Genomic DNA, 20,469 nt, shown 5'->3' on the forward strand with positions numbered 1-20,469 from the left:
CAGAGATCGGATTAACTGAAACATTTTGCTTGAGTTATTTTTGGACAGAACCCTTCCTGCGTCCAGCAGGTCATTGTACTTTAAATACTGAGCATCAAACAGAATACTTTGAGCTAAATACAAAAATCATTTTTCATATCTTTTTAGATGATTTTTATTTACAGCTGTAAGCTTTTCATACTTCATCACATACTTAATTAGCACAAAGGACCACAATTTTTGTAACCAAAACCCACTTTATCATAAGTTTGTTTTCTGTCTCCTTTCTGAAAACGTAAGTCAAAGGGATTTTATTCCCAACAGTACAAATAAAGGATGTATGAATATTCTTGGCATTAAAAGCAAGCATTAGGTTACTTTAGAATGGAAATTGTTCTACCGCTTTAAATAATTTCCTGGGACAAATTTCTTAAACACTGTTTGGCTTTGCTTGTATTTAACGGAACCACAAATTCTAAACGCTCAGGTTTTCAAAGCTATCACAAATGACGGACTGTACAATGTTATATAAGTGACACAATAATGTATTTTTTTTAGTGATAGTTGTAATTAAGTTACATCCTCTCAAGGAGGACGTTCAAGAACTTACCATGCTCAAAACAATTTAGCTTCACAAATTAAAGTGATAGATTTTTCCACTTTCTCACATGACTTTGTTTAAATTTAAACCCTGCGTGGATTCTATCAGGTCCATTATCAGATCACTACACATTTTTGAAATGTGGTCACCTGAGGAGCTTTCCACATGTAAAAAGAATATTTCATTGTGGGAATCTGAGTGGAAAAAAATAATCTAGAATTTTTGAACTAAAATGTGATTACAAATGAAATCAAAGTGGAAAGCTCTTTGGCTACTGGAGTGTAATGAATGTATCTCAGCTCTTTACATGGCATTTGCCTGCATACATTTTGTTCATGTGCAGGATCAATGCAAAATGTGTAAATTTTAAAACCGGATTTTTTCTTCTTCTATGATCTATTAAAGTCCCACTCTGATCATCTTTTAATCAAAGTGTTCCCAGTGGTCTTTTCATTACGTTTATGCTGTTTTTAGGCAATTTATTTAAAAAACTGTGTCATTTTCTAGGACATGGTTTCTGTAGAGTGGTAGTAACAGAAATTCGCCTTTGACTTGTGGGCTGGACCATTAACGTGGAGTAAGCCTTCCCCCACTTCCCATCATCCCTTTGTTTGTCCGTTAGTTTACAGCCCCTCACAACCCCAGCTTAACAATACCGGTGCAACAAAAATATCAAGCAATATTGGATCATATTATATTATAAATATTGCAATATTTGAGCCAGATTCCAGTTCAGACGAGGAAAACGAAGACGCACATGGATCTGTTTGTCTACAAGTGGATGCATCAGAATGGAGCAGAGCAGGGAGAACGTGACTTGTTGTTGTGGGTTCTACTGTACATCACAGCTAAAAGCTTTCTCCAATGCCATTTTTTCGTCTGCTACTGATTCGCAACGATTTGAGTAAGTAATACCCAGAAATAAAACTTTTAGCTTTATTTTTGTGTGTGTATGTCCTCCATCATCGGAAAGATACCACAAGACCATGTTAAATACACCAAAAACACAATTTTCACCAGAGTTAAAACTATAAACAATGGACAAGAAAGCTGTACTAGCTCATAAATAATCAATATCAAAACTAATTTCGATGTGCAGAACTTAGAAACAATGTAATTTTATTAAAATGACAAATTCTTCATTGTATTTTAAGAACAATCTTTGCTTGGACTCTTTGATTGCAGAAATCTTATTTTAGGAGTGTCCTTAAAAAAAACCCCATGAGTATTAGGGTAATAAACAAGTCCTAATATACAACACATGCATGTGTCATGGTGCTCTTCTAGAAAGACTACACTGAAACCCACAAACCAGGCCTGATTCATTCAATGTCGAACATGTGAACGCTGCATGATCAGGGCGGGCACAAGGTGACGTCAAGCACCAATCTGACCAATCGCAGCGTCTGTTTCCAGCCTATGATTGTACAGTAAATACTATGAGCTCTGCCCTCTTTCCCCCTTGCTGCAGCGATGAAAGCGGAGGACACAATCAAGTCAAACCCGTTGATGTGCTATATAACCGTTTGCTGGACCTGAGATATTTCACTGACGGTACCTAAGCCCGGCACTCTTCCAGATCTGGTCCAGGAGATCTGAGGTACACGGGAGCGGGTTCGTCGGCCCACTGCAGTCTGAATCACCAGAGACTCGCCCGCCTCTCTCTTGACTGATTAGTCGTCGACTGGGTTGGTTGGTGGCGTCGACGCTCGCATCCTCACGGACGGACGCAGGAGGCAGCGGGACGGGACGAAAGCCGACTCTGCCGCAGGCCGAGACGGCAGAGAATGCAAAATAATGAGCCAAAGAGACACACTGGTTCATTTGTTCGCCGGAGGGTGAGTAACGACGTTTATTACCAAAGGGTTTCTGACAAAACTGCGCAGTTATCCCCTGCCGTAAATTAGTTACCGCAGACGAAAAAACGCGAAAACAACCGATTTAATTGCGTACATAAAGGTGGAAAAAAACAAGTATTTGCGAAAATGTATCATATAGGAAAAACGGACAGAGCAGTACTTCCGGTTAATCATTTAAATTGTCGAAGTAAGTTTCGAAAATACTAAAACAAATATTACACAGTGTACATGACGTATAAGAGACCGTCAAAATTGCATAGAGGTTGGTGTAAATAATTCTTCTTATGTTAAAAAAACAACAATTTACATTTTTTCCTTTGCTTTTTTTCCTATTCTTTTTTTGGGCGCCTTTATTTTGGTGGGTTCTGGAATCCGTTTCCGGGCTGTTGTTTGTTAGTGATTGATCAAAGTGCAGCTGCAACGACTGCATTACTAATGTTTCACGTTTAATCATTCAAAAAAACTTAAAAATGTCCTACTATTTAGTTGAAAATTGGTCACAAAACGTGTTAATTAAAAAAAATCCTTCCCAGAAGACATTTTGACTTTGCGTTTTTTTCCCATTAGAATTCTTATCAGTTGTTGTCATTCAGGTGGGTAATATTTAATCAATACCGCGACGTTACTGTTATCTGTTTCTTTCTAAGCGAAGTAAACATATTGTTAATTTAAATTCTGACCAAATTTAGTTAGATTCTCCCCAAATAGGCATCGACGTAGTGTTGAGACATTCATGCAGCCGCGGGAATAGCTCAGTAAGTAGGCCAAGGGTCACCGCTGACTGTAAGCATGAATGCAGGTTGGTGTTATGAAAGGTAAATATAGCTAGTGCTACACTGAGGAAACTTGCAGAAAGGTGCCAGAATATCCCTCTGAAGGCCCACAGCTTGGATATCGGATTCTGTTTTTGTATTAATGTATTTATCTGGACAAGAAGATGAATACATATTCCTTGAAATGGCCATATATGAATGTCAGACTGACATTGCTTTAACAAATTATGAACCATTTCAAAAGGCAACAATTTATGCAGTCGAAAACATTTGATTTTTCCATTTTGAATTCTGTCAAAAAAAGCTTTTATTTTTATAGTGACTTATTATTTCTTAACTAGTTTGTGTTTACAAGCCTGTTTGAATAATTTGGCAGCATTATCATTCACGTGGACAGTGTTTTTACTTGGAAAAAGTAAACACAAAGGCCCCCCCTTTTTTGGACTTTTCACATGGCAAAAGTCTAGAAAATGACGCAGTTAAACTGTGCACGTGTGCAGCTCGCCATGAAAGCCCTCTGCATATTAGCTTATGTTGCACAAGTCATGCCTCGCTTTTGCTTAGAATTACACTTTGACGATAAAAATGTGCATTCAAGAAATAAAATGTGCATGTTCAAAAATAATGTCACTTAGTCAGTTAAAGTTTTTTTTTTATTAGTCAAAACCTTTTCATTTTTTCATAAACAAACAAACAGATTAGTTCGATTTTCTATGTTGGCAACTCTCTTCAGCACTTTTAACTTCTTCTTCCTAGATGTGGGGGAACCGTTGGTGCCATTTTGACTTGTCCTCTGGAGGTGGTGAAGACCAGACTGCAGTCATCCTCTATAACTCTGTACATCTCTGAAGTCCAGCTTACTGGTGTCAACGGCGCCGGCGTCGCTCGTGTTTCTCCTCCAGGGCCTCTGCACTGCCTCAAGTAAGAAACATCAGGAAGCAGTTGGAAACAGTAGCTGTTTACATTTAGTTTGTCATAGAATTATACAATAAAACTAAGAAGGGAAATATTAACATCGGATTCTGGTGGTATGGAAAAAAAAAATCAGTCAACAGTAGATTTTCGAGAAAATAAAAGCCAAACTCTTCTTGCAGTAAAGTTTGTGGAAATTTACAAGTGGAAGTGGGAGTTTTGGGAAATTCAGAAAACCTATAAAAGTTACTAGGGGCGGGTTTTAAACAAGAATTGAGTGTATTGTTAAAAAACTTTCCTTTATTTTTTTTAGTGTTGCAGAGGCTGTCGTTAAATTTTAAAACTATTGTAAAATGCATAAATGTTTGTCAGCTATTCTGTTGCATTAGGACTTTTACTAAATCACCTTTAAGGTAGGAGATAATTAAGAGTAATTGGTCACAATTTTTTTAATGGATTATAAGCCTGTTTTGCTCGGTATAAGGGTATTCTTAGATTTTGATGGTTTAAATAGAAACGCAGATTTAGCAGGTTCTTAACAAATGTCTGAACATGCACTTTTGAACTTTAAAAAAAAAGCCCTTTTTTGTCTTCGGAGGGATTTACCAGAAGTCTTTTCTTGCAGAGTTTCTGCAAAAATGCACACTCATTTTAGTTGGTAGAATAAGTAAGATTTTTTTTTTTTTAGTTTGTGTGAACAAGTCTTGTGTTAGGATTTCTAAGAAATCTGGATTTAATACCTCGTTTTGGGAGAAATAATCTGGGCATGTTTTTGTGTTCAACACTGGTCTTATGCCAACATAAACCGCTCCTCGTGTTGTCCTTGAGACAAGCAGCCATTTGCAGAAATAGAGAGCGCCGTGCTGCACGGCAAAAAAGGGAAGAGCTCCAGAGAAAGGAAAGAGAACTGACACACGAGCCAAAAGTGGGCCAGCACGCAGTCAAATGTAGGCCTCGATCCATGCTCTGTAGAGCAGAGTTCAACCATTAGAGCTTGGTGATCGTATGAAACGGTTTTCCTTGAAATCTTTCAGTTATTGGTTGCAAATTATGTTGCTAAGAATGTGGCAAATCTCACAAATATCAAAGTGACGCCAATCTGTGCTCAAATTCAACAAAGTCCTGTCTCGCAACTTCTGCTGGAAAGAGTCGCTCTCTATTGTCTTTAAACAGGAGACAGCTGCTGCTGTCTCTGACAATTTAAGGTTCAATTGTAAGCAATTTATTTAACCTTAAAGCTCTGTTTTGCTGCACAAAGTTAAAGGTTTCAATGCTTTTCCTTCACTAAATAGAATGGGTGTGTTTTGTAATGGCACGTAGCAAGTAACTGTTCAGAACAGCTCGTGCTGAGTCGGGTAACTTGGTGAGACAAATGAACAATCTTTGAACCGACGGAGGAAAAACGTGAGCCGTCTTGATAACGCTGCTCACCCGGTGCAAGGTCTTGTGCATTAATGTTTATTTTTGGTCTTTCGGTTTGTTTGCAGAGACTCCGTCTGAATGTCTGAGTTTAGTTATCTTTTTTTTTTTAACATAGACTTTTTGCAGCAGGGAAACTAAAAAACAAAAACTCGACAGAGTGAAAGTTTTCCCCTTTTTTGTCCCAGACCAATGCACCTTCATAACCCCTTTGATCCACCTGCAGCCCCATGATGTTATTTTAGAGCTCTGTCTTTTTACAGTGTTATTTATAAGTTATCACACACAGATATTTAAAATTCATGACTAAATCCCTTAAACTGTTGACGTCTTTGCTCTTATCGCAGGTTAATCCTAGAGAGAGAAGGACCGCGCTCTCTGTTCAGAGGACTGGGCCCCAACCTAGTGGGTGTGGCACCTTCCAGGTATGTGAAGGATTATCTGCAGCTTTCTGGGTGTGTTTTGAGGCTTTCTTCTGTTTGCCTTCACTTTCCCCGAATCTGTAGAAGTTGGAGACCAGCTTTTCCAGTAGGCAATACAAAGGTTGCTCTTCAATTGAAGTGTAATATTTCAACCAAAGATTTTTAAATTATGTTAACTAAATATATTTCTTTGGCATGCTAAAAGGGACTTGTTGATTTTATTTTTTCTTTTCTTTTCTTTGACGTTTTGCCAGTTTGGTTGATCTGTTAATCACGTTAAGCTTGTGTCAAAGATCTAGCAAATCCGAGTGCTTACATTTGATAGGATCACTCTGCAAATGTCACTCTGGATCTGTCTTTGCTCCTCCTTGAACCCAGCTGCTTTCTTGGGGATTGCTTTAATCTCCCGAATCGTTCACCGCTCTCACAAGATCTCGCTGGTCTGGATGTGTTGACAGGAGTATAAGAGGTTTTCTCCAACTTGACCTCTCACTGTCAGTAACTGTTAAGCCCTGCCGCTGCTGCACGTCTTTTCTACAATCCCACATAGTGAAAAATAGGTCGCCACAATCTTCTGTGTTTACATGGAAAGATTGCAACGCCAATAAAAGGGCCTTTTGAGGGGGAAATCACCTTCCTGCGTCATTCACTTGACTTTTGCGATAGAGTTGCATGAAGGACCAAACGGGCCACAGATAAAGAAAGGGGGTCGAGTGTCGTTGCAGTGTCATGAATGTAGGGGGCTCCAGGTGTGAAAGGAAGTCTTGTTTATGGAGCTGTGGTTATGTAAGGGGCTGAGGTCAGGAAATCCAAATCTGAATGAAGCAGCAGCAGGCGCTGGCCAGCTGTGACTCTCCTGTTGTTGCAAGGAAGATTCTGTAAGGAGGCAGTTATGTATGTCGCCAAACCCTCCCACCCTCCAGTTACTGCTAGATCACATGACCACTTCTTTATCCGTTTGCTGGTTTTCTTGCAAGCTGTGTCTATGTGGACGCTCTAAATGACATGCATGTGTGTTTTGTTCTAATTTCTTGTCCGTTTATTGTCAGTAGAAGCAGCTGGGGTTTATTAGGGCAGTGCCACTGGCACTTTGTGTTGCCTGTTCAGGCGCCTTTGAGCAAATGCCACAAGGTCTTTAATGAGCAAATCAGTGTGATGGAAGCACAGTAGCTTTAAAAAGAATCTCTCCTTGCATGTTGCAAAGAAGAATTGCACAATCTAATGACTGTGTGTTGAGGGGTGGACGGCATGTAATTGCATCTAATTGTGCAGCTGTTGAAAACCACTGAACATAATATCTTTAGTTACTGTACTGTAGTTTAATACTTAAATACTACTTACGGTAATTTAAAGATTCACTCAAATAAAAATCAGGTTTTAAAATGTTCTTGTAGCATTTTTTCTCATGATGGAGAACATGCATAACAAAAATGAATCCCAAAATTGAATTTTGGTATATTTCTGTATGTGAAAAAGTGAAGCTTGTTGTTTCTGGAGATGCTTTGCAGTGTTTTGTGGTTAATTAATGATGCAGACACAACAAGGTAGGTGCTCCGTCAGGTTGTGAGGGGCTGTAAGCTAGCAGAAGAGACAAACAAAGGGATGATGGGAAACGAGGGATGGCTTACTCCAAGCCAACAGTCCCGCCCACAATTTAGAGGTGAATTTCTGATGAGGCTCTGCAGAAAAACTGTTCAAGAAAATGACAGTTTTTATGTATAATTTGGCTAAAAATAGTATTATCATAATTAAAAGACTACTGGGAACACTTTTACAATAGATCAAAAAGTGATTGGAATAACACTTTAATGAACTTGTTAAAACTGTTTTAATGCTTAAATTAGTTCTATGCATGACTGTCAATGAGAACTGGACTGAGTGAGCGTGACGTCACCCATAAAAAGGTTTCTTTCATTTCGCTCCAGCGAGAAGAAGGCTGTTCAGTCGCCATTTTTGTGTTATGATGTCCTCACTAAGCAGTGATTGGTGTGAATCGGTCGGAGTTAACATTTTTATGGCAACCACTCTCACCAACCAATCAGGAGTGAGCTTGTTTAAAGTCCAAACCTCTACCATTTGGAAGCGGGCTCAGGAGTCAAACATTTTGAATGTCTGTCGTGCGACCACATACTTTTATTGAGGCATCTGATTGGCCAGTCTATACCTCAAATAACTTGCAATAAAGGGGAAAAATATTTAAAATAAAAAAAAGCAGAGCATGGACGCTTGTTCTGACAAAAAGAATTATTGAGTAATAGCTGTTTATTTCTCAATAGAAGTCTATGGGACTTCCTGTTTGGAATGCGAGGGGGAGGAGTCACTCAGTCCAGTTCTCATATACACTCAATGGTTGTATGTCGCATCTTTCAGTACTTTATATTGCCATGTATGAAAAGTGCTGTATTTATAAAGATTGATTTAATTATTGAAAAAACTACATCAACGGGGGACCTTTCTGTGTGGAGTTTGCATGTTCTCCCCGTGTATGCTTGGGTTCTCTCCGGGGTCTCCGGCTTCCTCCCACCGTCCAAAAACATGCTTCATAGGTTAATTGGTAACTCTAAATTGTCCCTAGGTGTGAGTGTGAGAGTGAATGGGTGTGTGTTTGTGGACATTCTACCCTGCGACAGACTGGCGACCAGTCCAGAACATCCCCTGCCTTCGCCCACAAGTGGCCGGGATAGGCTCCGGCAGCCCCGTGACCCCGAAAGGGAAAAACGGTTTAGAAAATGAATGAATGAAAGGATTTAATTAAATTTGTACCAAAATATGTAAATAAAGATTTACTTGCGTTTTTCTGTACTAAACATGCTTATTCTTTTAATATAGAAAGGTTCGATCAGGATTAAATTCTTAAGTCATTTTGTATTTTTCCCCCTTGTGAAGGATAAAATGCATGAACTTTTTTATAGTTAAACACTTATATAGAGTGGAGGCTCTGAAAATCTGTATATTTTTGTTTAGCCACACATTGACGTCTAAATTGGTTTGAGGAAATGACAAAATAATCCCTAAACTTGCAGTGGGTTGAAGCTTTAAAATGAAAATAATCACATAGATCGAGACAAAGTTTTTAAGAATAATGCCAACATTAAAAGAAAATTTTGTAATGGGTAAACAAGAATCAATTTGCATTGACACTGGCTTCTCATTAAACCGTTCTACAGGCTTAGTTAGCTTTAGACTATTTCAGTTGTAAGGTTTTATAATTGTGTGAGGTCAGTGAATCTATAATGAGGGAGCTGCAAGGTTATTCTCTTTATTTGCCATTAAAAAATGTGAACTCTGCGTGTGGAAATTTCCTCTAAATCACAATGGAAAATTACAAGCCTCTCAGACAGTCCACTGTGCTTCATTAGCAGCACCAGCTCGCAGAGTGCAGGCGGTTTGTTCAACTAACCATAATGATTAACGTGTCAAACACACACGGATGCTTTTTCATTCAGTCGCAGCCGAAATGTTCAGAAAACCCTGAGATTTGCTGTCTTAAGAGAAGCTAATCGTCAGTAAACTTTTATGAAATCGTGCCCTCCACTCTCACATTTGGAATACGTCTATTCTTTCCACTGACCTACATTTCGACGAGCTATATTTAGGTTTTACGTTGCCGACCTTTTCAATTTGGTGAGGCATGCCCAATCCAATAGCTATCCAAAAAGTCTGGACTTAGTCTCAGTTTTACTATTTAGATTTTTCTTTTTTTCCCCCCCAGATAGTGCCCTCTGCTTGACCTTTTTTACTGTTTTCTCCAAAGGGCGATCTACTTTGCGGCTTATTCGACAGCAAAAGAGAAGCTGAATGGCGTGCTGGAGCCAGACTCGACGCAGGTGCACATGCTGTCTGCTGGGATGGCAGGTAATGACGCCTCCTTCTCCCATGCCCCTCTGCCTGTCTCTGTCACTACCTGTTCAAATCTGCCTGTTTGACTGTCTGTCAGTCTACCTGGGCAGTGCATCCCAACTGATGGGGTTTGTTAAAAAAGAAAAGAAACATTCATATGAAAAGAATTCTTCCGTGTCTTCATAAGACAGCCTTCCCTTTTTTTTTCCCCATCATTTATTCCCACGATATAAAGTGTCCCAGGCACCCCCCCTCCCCACACACCCGAAGCATGCTAAGGCTAAATAAGAATGTCTGTTTTGAGTTGGAAACATCCAGCTGTTTCATGTGTAAAAGAATTAAGTCAAATTCTGTCATTAGAACAGTAATCCGTTGATCAGAAAGCACAATTTAAGACTCTCAGGATCAAACGGTATCACTTTTTAAAAAAGGTAGTGTGAAGAAATCCTTTATATTTTTATAGTCCGTATTTTCCGCACTATTAAAAAAAAAAAAAGACAAACCGCCTAATGATCGGAAGCGCTTTCTATATATGTATGGATTAATTCTGCTTATTAATGTTGAAGCGACTTTCAGAGGTACATGGCGCTCTGTTTAAATGTCGGTTGTATTTTTTTTTCTTTCATGAATTGCAAACAAGGTTGGTGGTATTGTCAATAGGCCGATGTGCAGCAGTGACAAACTTTTTTAGTTATTTATTTACTAACGATATCAGTCTTTTTTACTTGTTGCAAACAAGGTTTGGAGTTGCAGCCAGTATTGCAAATACGCTAATGTGTAGCCTGTTAAAACCAAGCTCTAATATCGCTGTGAATGTAATTAACTTTTGACTCTTTTGTCTCGCTTAATGCGCTGCATAGTTCATGGCGCCTTATATATGACATATTTGACAATTCCTCATAATCCGCTGTGCCTGATAGTGCGGAAAATACACTATTTATAGTTTATTTTGCAAAGTGACACATGGCTCTTACAATTAAGTTATTATTTACCCGTACTGACTTTTTTTTTGTTTTAAACCTTTCCCCTTTATTTTTTTTCATACTTATCTGATGATGCTGCCTTTTGTCTTTGCATGGCGGCCTTGAATGTCCACATGTATTTGAGGGGACAGATCCCCAAACAATCATAATATTATATATTCTGTTCAAGAGGGAAAAGATGCAATACTTAGGCAACCTATGGCTGCAGTGTCCCACTGCTGAAGTTCACTTCATTATTGCATCGCACTAATTTTAAAGGATGAGAAAATGAATGCAAAGAAAAATGGTCCTTAAAGTTTAGGTTGTGCTTTCCTCCTCTCCCAGCCCCATTCTTTCCCTTTCATGTCCATTACTTACCTCTTTGCCTTTTTTTTTTTTTTTAAACTAATTTTGAGGCCTCTCCAGAGGACTCTGTTGTGACTTAAACAGTGTGGTCTGGGCCCCCCTCTTTGCTCTGTGTGTATAGAGAAGAGAACACGGCCCACAAAGGTCAACCGGGGCCCCTGGCACTCGGGCGGACGCGTCAGGTAGCACCCCATTTCTTTACACTGGTATGATTCAAAACCATGGTGATTTCTATGAAAACTAGAAAGTTCATGGTAGATATTCATTTGTAATGACACCACCATTGCTTATGGCAGCGTGTTTCCTATCGGTGTATAGCCTTAGTACCCATGATGAAGGTTTTATGAACACACACACACACACACACTTTGTTTTCAATTAGTTTCCTAAAATCCCTAGAAATGCTAACCATGTCATCATTGTCGAAGGTTGCATTTGGCGTTTCATTTTGTTTCATGCTATCATCATTACCTTTATTGCATTTCTATTAAAGATAAATTCATGATGGGAATTTAAGAACTATTGATATTGTTAGATTTATTTTTATTTGCATTTTCTAAGCTAAAGAAAAGAAAAACAGATGCTAACCAAGATAACCATCAGTTAAAGAGTATGTTGTTTTTTACTATGACATATCTTTTTTGCTGTTTATCTTTTTTTATAGCATTTTTACATTTTTTTGCTACTTTGATTTTATGACTCAGCATATTTTAATGTGCTGTTGCTTAAAGGACGGTTAGAAATGACAGGAATGTCATTGTAATATTTTATATCATAGATACCCTTATTTCTTTTCTTTTTTGTGCCCTTTTCCCAACGTTTGCACAAGTTTGTTAGTCCTGATTTCAGAAGAAGTCGACTACAGTGACTTGATTTGAGAACAGAAATGTTCCACTTCATCCAAACTCATTCCTGATGTAGGATAATTGCTTCCAGTTGCCAAAAAATGTTCTGCTGTCCGTTATAACTGCTCCGCTTTAAATATGAGTCTTATTTTTTTGCAAATGGGGAAGCGAATCTGGTCCAAGTATTTTCCTGAATGTAGGTCAGAACCTCTCAGGAGAAGTTGCACAAGCATGTGTCTGCAGATCAGCATGTAGCAGCACGCTCAGAGGGGACTCCTCTTAAAAAGATTTGGCCTCAAAATGGAGCTTTCTGTATCTGAATGGATCTCCCATCTATTACCCTCAGATTATCTTTGGCTTTAAAAAAACATGATATCCACTATCATCGAGAGAGAGAGAGATAGATATAGATATATATATAATGTAGAGTTACTGAAAACAGATTTAATTTTAGGCTGTGATCACACATGACGTAGTCTTCATATTCTGTACTTCTTTCATATCCACTTGAGTGTTTTTTTTGAGTGAATTTTATTCACAGTATGTTCCAGAATTACTATAATTGATCTCTACATTTTAAATGTTGGAACTAACTTTTTTTGAAATTTACTCCGTGTCCAGTTTATAAACAACAGGTTTAGATCTCATTGTTCCATCTTTGTTTCACCTTTACTATCATCAGATTTTCTTTTATTTTTATTTTCCTGCCATTGTCCAAGGTTCATTCACAAATAACGGCAAGGTTAGCATTTCCAGCCACCTTGTATTCTTTTTTAAAATATTTTGATAAATCCTTTGTGCCTTAGATTAGGTAGATTAAAGTGTTTGAGGTATATCTAAAATGCAGAGTTCCTCCTCAGTTTGATTTGCTGCCTTTTTGCATTCCACCTCGTGTTTTCGTCTCTTGAGATGGAGCTGGAGGTCTTCCTCGACTCCAGTTCATTTTCCTTAAGCCATCTGAGAAATTTTTTATTTATTTATTTTTAAACTTGACCATAATCTGAGCAAACACAGAAAAAGTAGGTAGCTGGGGTGGGACATTCCTAAAAGATGGGCGGAGGGGGCTCACCCCCTCACCTCCCATCTCTTCTCCATCTTCTTGATCAGGAAGGGGCTGTGGTGGTGGGTGGGTTGTTGGGGTGGATGTGCTGCTTGTGTGTGACTGTGGTACAGAAAAGCCTGTGTCTATTTTAGGGCTTTACTGTAAAGCTTTCACCCCTGCGTGATTGGGTGGGAGACCCCCGCCATCTGAGCCCCCCATATCTGCAGGCTTCTAGCTGCAGCGGGGAGGAGCTGGAGGAGCTTTGCCCCTCCCTCGTGAGTACACGCCATAGATGCTACTTCATTCTGCCTCCCTCTTTACTATTATTATTTTTCTTCTTCCTCCTGTTGTTCTTCTCTCCTCCTCAACAGAGCTGTGTCTTCTTTCTCCCGTCTTCACATAGGTCTCTGTCGCATCGATACACTAGATGTGTGTCTGTTAGACTCCCTCTGGTCTCAGCCATTCTCTCCAGATGACCTTGATTTACTTCTCGCTCGCTCTTTCAAATGATCCCAAACACAAATTATCTTTGTCTTACTCGCTCATGAGACCAAAGTGTCAAATAAATAGGTGCCACACAAAATAAACTTTAACATTGCTGTTAACGCTCAAGTTCCTCATAACTAAAGTAAATATTTCAGGCCAAAACAGCCGCATACTCATTTCTGTTTGGTTACCTTTTGATGAAGCTGCAGCCGAAGCAACTATACGACATGGAAGGGCTGCACTTAATGCCTAGACTTTGAATAATTGAAGAATCTCCTCTAGACTTGTGTGTTTTCTACAGTTTAATGGTTGTGCTAGCTGTGGCAGCTGGAGGCATACAGCCTGTCTGTAAACTCTGACCTGTGGTTCTTATGATGATGGCTATCAGAGAATAATCTATACACATGCGCATCATCGATCTTAACAGTCGTTTAGAGAAATGGAAGTTAAGACTTAAAGTCCCACTCCGATCATCTTTTGATCTATTTTCATAGCGTTCCCTCTGCTTTTCTGATGATGACGTGTTTAGACAGAAATCCAAACACTTGTGTCATTTTCTAGGACATAGTTTCTGCAGAGCGGCAGGAGAAATTTGCTTGTGCGTTCGGGGTGGGACTGTTGGCGCAGAGTAAGCCAGTCCCCTACTTCCCATCATCCATTTGTTTACCTGTTCTGCCAGTAGCTTACAGCCCCTCACACCCCAACCTAACATTACGATGCAACAAAAATGAGGAGTAATATTAGAGCTATCCAGCCGTACACTTTTGAGCCAGATGCCAGCTCAGACCAAGAAAACAAAGGCGTACATGGATCTAGTCGTCTACAAGTGGATTCATCGGAGCGGAGCAGGAAGCTTGTGGAACGCTGTAGGTTCTGTGTCACAGCTACAAGCTTTTACTGTTTTTTTTTTTTAATCAGCTCCGAATTCACAACGATTTGAATAAAGAAAAACACATTTAAGACTAATTTTCTTTATCAGAAAAATGCCACAAGAACACGTTAAAAACACCAAAAACTTGATTTTCATCGGAGTGGGTCTTTAAACCTGTGTGTTGGGAGTTTGTGTACCGGCAGATTTGTGGTTTCCTGGTCATGTTTGCATTAGCTGCTGTAGCATAAAAACAAATGCATCCTCACAACTTAGCTTGGTTTTTACACTGCTTCGATACTTGTACTTCTTTAATTTATGAAAATTAAATCATTATTATATACTTTTAAAATATATGATTTCACATGTAATACGTTTAAATTTCACATGACAAAACACACATATATGTAAATATAAATGCAACTGTGAATTGTCTTTATTTTTAAGCTTCAAGCAGAAAAACTGTAATCACTTTAGAACAGTGAAGTTGGTCCACAGCCACATAAAGGCCTAATTTGGTCCTGCTTTGTGATGTTCTTTCTGTCTGTCCTTGCACAGTATGTGAAATTTAGAGTAGAGTATTTGTGTCATTCAAAGTGTCTAGACATTTGTCTGAACCTCTGACTTCATTTGAATTTTCAGGGTTCACTGCCATCACAGCCACCAATCCCATCTGGCTGATCAAAACCCGCCTACAGCTGGACTCCCGGTGAGCGAGTCAGTTCTCGTAAGCGTAGAACAAACTCTGTGTCCATCCTCTCACTTTGACTGTTTTCCGATGGCAGAAACCGAGGCGAGCGACGCATGAATGCTTTTGAGTGTATCCGGCGGGTGTACCAGACGGACGGCCTGCGTGGTTTCTACAGAGGGATGTCGGCGTCTTACGCCGGCATCTCTGAGACTGTCATTCACTTTGTCATCTATGAAAGTATCAAGCGAAAACTGTTGGAGGCCAAAGCGCATGCCAGCATGGACGAAGAGGAGGAGTCTGTCAAAGACCCCTCAGACTTTGTTGGGATGATGCTTGCCGCAGCAACCTCAAAAACCTGCGCCACCTCCATCGCCTATCCTCACGGTGAGCCTCTGCTACATCCGTGTTTAACCCGTCTAAATGGAAGGCTGCCATAAGTCTAGTCGTCTTTAGAAACGGGTTGACTGCTGGATAAAAAGACTTCTTTCAGTCAAGGACGGATCCTGTGGGAATGGAATTTAGAGCAGTAAAATAGAAAACTCGAGGGTTATTGGAGCAAAATAAAATCCTGCATTTATTAAACATTTAAGGCTCTGATTCGGTTTCCTTTGACTGCATCAGAGTTAATTTAACCCGATTTATGCACTTGTATCATAATGATGCACACATTTGTGAGACCTCTAACTCATAAGAGTATGATCCAAACTTTGCTTGAAGACCGAAAAAGGTTTTTGGTATAAAAAAATAAAAAAAATGCAAATGATCCTTAATAAAAAAGTGCGGCACAATAACAGTTTAGACAAAAAAGTTATTTTCTTCATTTTTTTTTTCATTTTGAAAAAGTCTATTATGACTGTGGAGAAAATCTTTGAAAATGTAAACTATTTCTTAGAACGTAGCTCCCAGTGTTTTTGTTTAGAACCATCAGTTTTACACTTCTAGTTTCTTGCTTTAGGCAGGCCATCAGTTTTTCCTTTCTCGCCCAAAATAAAGATTCATCACTGAATAAATAAAGGATCTAAGATTAAATTACTATATTTTTTTAAGTATAATGCATTCATTCTGTCTTACTATTCTCTCATTGCAGAAGTGATCCGCACACGGCTACGAGAGGAAGGCAGCAAGTATCGCTCCTTTTTCCACACTCTGCTGACGGTACCTAAGGAGGAGGGATACCGAGCTCTGTACCGCGGTCTAACCACCCACCTCGTCAGACAGATTCCCAACACTGCTATCATGATGTGCACCTATGAGGTGGTGGTCTACCTGCTCGGCCATTAGCCCGCCGCCTTCGTCACCTCCTCTCCGCTGGAGGAGGGGGGGTGTGACGGCAAACTGAGGAGGAGGCCCAGAGCAGTGGGTTTGAAATGTGAAAATGAAGACCAAAGGAAACCCGAAGACGTGCTAGCGGACCAGAAAAAGACGAGCAGGAATTTAGGACGGCTAGTTGGTACCTTAACCAGTGTGACAGCGGGAGCAGATCGGGCTGAGCAGCTCGCCGATGGGGGTTCAGAGAGGGGAAGGAATGCCGACTGGAGCGTCACGGATGCAGTGTGGCACCGTTTGGAGCGATCTTAAACAAAAGTCTGACTTGTTTGAACTGAAGTAGTTAGTTTGAAGCCATCTTGATGACGCTATTTTCCCCATGGTTCATACATTGGGAAGGAGGAAAGAGATTGTGCGTTTTCAGGAGTTCACACTGAACGCTGGGATTTCAGGAATGTTCAGATTAAGGTTGAATGTCAGAGAGAAGTCCAGTTTAGGTTTTCATACACCACCTCTTCACACTACACAAAAATCGGTTCAGCCAGTCTCCTCCTAGCGCTGCCTGGTTGACATATAGGAACGCAGTCACAAATCTGATCTCCAGTCGGTGTTTTCTTCCTCCTTCACTCGATGCCTGGTGGTGACTGGTTGGGCTGAAGCTCTTTTTCTGCTTTGACTTTGGTTAGAAAACTGCCTTCAGCTCAGCCTGCAAGTCACTGCTCAGGAATTAGCAAAGCCGCGACCAGTTTAAAAGTTGTTCAGCAACTAGGCATGCCTGGAAGGCACCAACACGTTCTCATACAAGTATTGCTACTTGAATATAATGTGATAGTTCGGAGGAACTGTTGAAGAGGAGGAGTCTGGAGTTTTCTCACCTACAGTGTGTGTTTGTTTGTGTGTGGGTGTTTAACAAGTTGGAGGATCTAATTGTGTTAAAGGATGTGTGCATCTTCAGTCAGAAGTGTCTACTTCATCCATTAACCAATAATTTATCAAGACTCTGCAGTTTGAAGTGTGAGTTTCTCACTCATGCCAGTCCTTTTTTCCTTCCTGCCTTCCCTCATTCCCTCCGTCCTTCTTTCCTTCCGGTGGCTTCCAACTGACCCGTTAACATGCACTTTTGTGGCCTTTTAGGGTTTGTGCTTTGCTTTTTATTGTGTGGACAAATTAAACTTGTACATTGTAAGAGAAAAAAAAGTATTACTGTATTTCAAAAATGGTATTTTGCGCAACTGTTCTGTTAGCAGATATCTGTACAGTTTAGAGATCCTAATTATTGTGAAGGACGCCGCGACACATTGGTGTGGAAATACATATCAGCATTTTTTTTTCTCTCTCTCTCTCATGAGAACCAGTTCTGATCATGCTGTAGTTTTTACATCTGCAAAAAAGAGTGTTTGTTTTTATTTGTGTGCAAATGAAGCTGGTTTCTATGTTGACTGTTGGCAGGAATATTGCAATTTTTTTGTTTTGTTTTCCTGTAGTGTATGTTTCAGAACGCACAATTACCGGGGTGCTTACATGAATGCTTACAAAGTAATGGATGTAAGGATTTGTGATGGAGCTTTAGTTATGTTTTTACAGGCGTAAAACTGGTTTCCATTTCCAAAACATAGGATTTTTAAGGTGTGTTTACATGATTCCCCACTTCCTTTCCAAATATTTTCTAATTTTTACAACTAGATATTTCAGGAGTTCAGGAGCAAAAGTTCACTTTTCTTCAAAAAAATCAGTAATGTACCTGCCTTGGAAAAGTGAAACTGAACGGTATATTTCTAGAAAACGACATGAGTAGCAGTGGAAAACTAAGTTCCCAGTTTAAGTTATTGAGGTTTTTATTTATGTATTAGAAAAAAAAAGATTAAGCCACATTTTATTCCTCTAAAATTCTCCAGAATACTTGATTAGACTTTTTTCCCCAAATAGTCAGTTTTAGAGATAATCCATATTATCATGAAAAAAATTATCTGTATTGTTTGGTGAAACTCCCGATTCCTTCCTCTACAGTCTCTCTCATCCAGTAGCTGCTGTTTTACCACTGTGAAAGTTCTCCGTCTCTCATTTTGACCCGGTTTCATTTTACCGAAAAAATCTGTGCTTTTAAGTTGTGACACTGAATTCTATTCTTTGTTGTTTTTTTTAATCCCCCAATACTTTGCTTTTGCCAAAACAAAAGGAGGAAAAGTCATTGTCTTTTAAAACACTAAAGCTTTCTGTATGTGTCATTGGTTCAACAGGTCAGACGACCTAAAAAGTGAAATGAAGCGGTTCAAACATTTAGCTTGATGCTGTACCTCTCATCTCAGTGTTCTTGTAAACTTGTGCATTTGCTCTGTACGCTTGGCTAGAATGCAGTTCAAAAGGGTTGAATGTCACCTGAACGTCTGTTATAGCTCGCTATGTTTATTTTTGTGTTTTGTCTTTTTTTTTTTAACACAAAATAAATAAAATTTATTTGAAGCTAATATGATGTGGCTATGTGTTCAACTTTTGTAAAAAAAAAAAAAAAAAGAAGAAATGCTTAATCTTAAAATTTACACATTTCTGAATTTGAGTACAAAAATATTTTCATTGATAGAATTGTGAAAAACATTTCTAATCTTATGCTTTTAGTGTCCCTTGACTACTGATGTCAGTTTTTCACTCTAGAAATGAAAAGGATCCAAAACTTTTACTTCATGGTTAAGAATCATGTGATCAGACATGTTGTGAACACTTAAAGTTATGAAAAGTAAAATACATATTAAGTAATTTGACAGTTAAAACCCTTTTAACTTAAAAAGTTTCAAAAGTTAATTTCAGTAAAACAAAAAGAAATATTTCCTTCACAAAAAACTTTTATATAGCCCATTTATTGTAATTCCATACTCATACCTCAAGGGGGAGCCAGACCTCTGTTAGAATTGATAACATGTCATCTCCGTTGATTCTTTTGTCCAACTCAAGTTCTTGTCCAACATAAAGTTAACAACTGAACAGTAAAAACGAACTTTTTTAAGTTCAGCTGGCAAGAAAAGAAATAAAAATGTTACGAATGCAAAAAAGGACAAACTTTTAAGTCAGAGCAAAATTCTAATTAAAAGGCAAATCATTGTTGGTGCCTTTTTTCTAAAGTAAAACAAATGTAGCTTTTTATAAATACTTGCACATTAACGGTTATTTTTTTAACTCATGAAAAATAGTGGCGCAGTGGTTAGCGCTCTTGCCTCACAGCAAGAAGGCCCCTGGTTCAAGTCCCGGCTGGGGGACATGAAAAACACAACATCAATGGGGGACCTTTCTGTGTGGAGTTTGCATGTTCTCCCCGTGTATGCGTGGGTTTTCTCCAGGGTCTCCGGCTTCCTCCCACTGTCCAGAAACATGCTACATAGGTTGATTGGCAACTTTAAATTGTCCATAGGTGTGAGAGTGAATAGATGTGTGATTGAGGATATTCTACTCTGTGACAGACTGGCGACCAGTCCAGGGTGTCCCTTGCCTACGCCCAAGTGGCCGGGTTAGGCTCCGGCAACCCCGTGACCCCAAAAGGGAATAAACGGTTAAGAAGATGATAACTAGCAATATTTGTGGTGTAAAATTTACATCTTTTAAAAAAAAAAATCCATTATGAATTAGGAAACTACAAAAACTCCCTTCAGTTTGACCACATCTTAACAAAAATCAATGTAAGGATCAAAGGTCAAACCACTAAAACTTAGAGAAATTGGGACAGGCAGCAGCACTGAGATGCCCCATGCATGAGGGAACAGCCCCTGGCTTCATTGAAGTAAACAACTTTACAGTGAACAATAGGACTGAAGTTCCTTCTGAACAAGTGGGCTTCACATTTGCTACCAATATTTGGGGGGGGGCAGCAGGATACAATTTAACTTTTTCTGCAGACCATTTTCTTTTTAGGAGTTGTTTATTATGGAATGGCTTTTAAAATATAGCCTTTCAAAGACAGTATCTCACAACCAAGTCATGAATGAAAAAGAAACTGTATCAGTTACATCACTTTACCAGCAATAGAAGAGAAAAACTCCAAAGACGATTTACGGTCAGCAGATTTAACTCAAATAGCTTGAAAAGAAAAAGCAGTGCGTGTGCAGCAAAAAGAAAACTGATCCAAAGGAAGATTTAATTGCTACACAAGCGG

At 39.2% G+C, this 20,469-nt stretch overlaps 1 protein-coding gene across 1 annotated transcript; it reads left to right on the forward strand.

Annotated features, from left to right (window-relative positions):
* Window positions 1-1,908: 1,908 nt before the first annotated feature.
* Window positions 1,909-18,796, forward strand: slc25a36a (solute carrier family 25 member 36a). Its single transcript, XM_004079158.5, has 7 exons — window positions 1,909-2,418; window positions 3,969-4,133; window positions 5,891-5,968; window positions 9,720-9,820; window positions 15,017-15,083; window positions 15,160-15,449; window positions 16,153-18,796. Exons 1-7 carry the CDS (start codon window positions 2,378-2,380, stop codon window positions 16,344-16,346), a joined length of 936 nt encoding a protein of 311 aa, XP_004079206.1. The 5' UTR covers window positions 1,909-2,377; the 3' UTR covers window positions 16,347-18,796.
* Window positions 18,797-20,469: the final 1,673 nt, after the last annotated feature.

The sequence above is a fragment of the Oryzias latipes genome, chromosome 17 (genome assembly GCF_053564925.1).
Source record: "Oryzias latipes strain Hd-rR chromosome 17, Olatipes_Hd-rR_3.1".
Taxonomy (NCBI): domain Eukaryota; kingdom Metazoa; phylum Chordata; class Actinopteri; order Beloniformes; family Adrianichthyidae; genus Oryzias; species Oryzias latipes.

Excerpts from the sequence above, each read along its gene's own strand:
- slc25a36a (XM_004079158.5), top strand. The coding sequence starts at position 2,378 with ATGAGCCAAAGAGACACACTGGTTCATTTGTTCGCCGGAGG. Across the intron at positions 9,821-15,016 it reads GCTGTCTGCTGGGATGGCAG|GGTTCACTGCCATCACAGCC; the intron begins GTAATGACGCCT and ends TTGAATTTTCAG. Across the intron at positions 15,450-16,152 it reads CTCCATCGCCTATCCTCACG|AAGTGATCCGCACACGGCTA; the intron begins GTGAGCCTCTGC and ends CTCTCATTGCAG.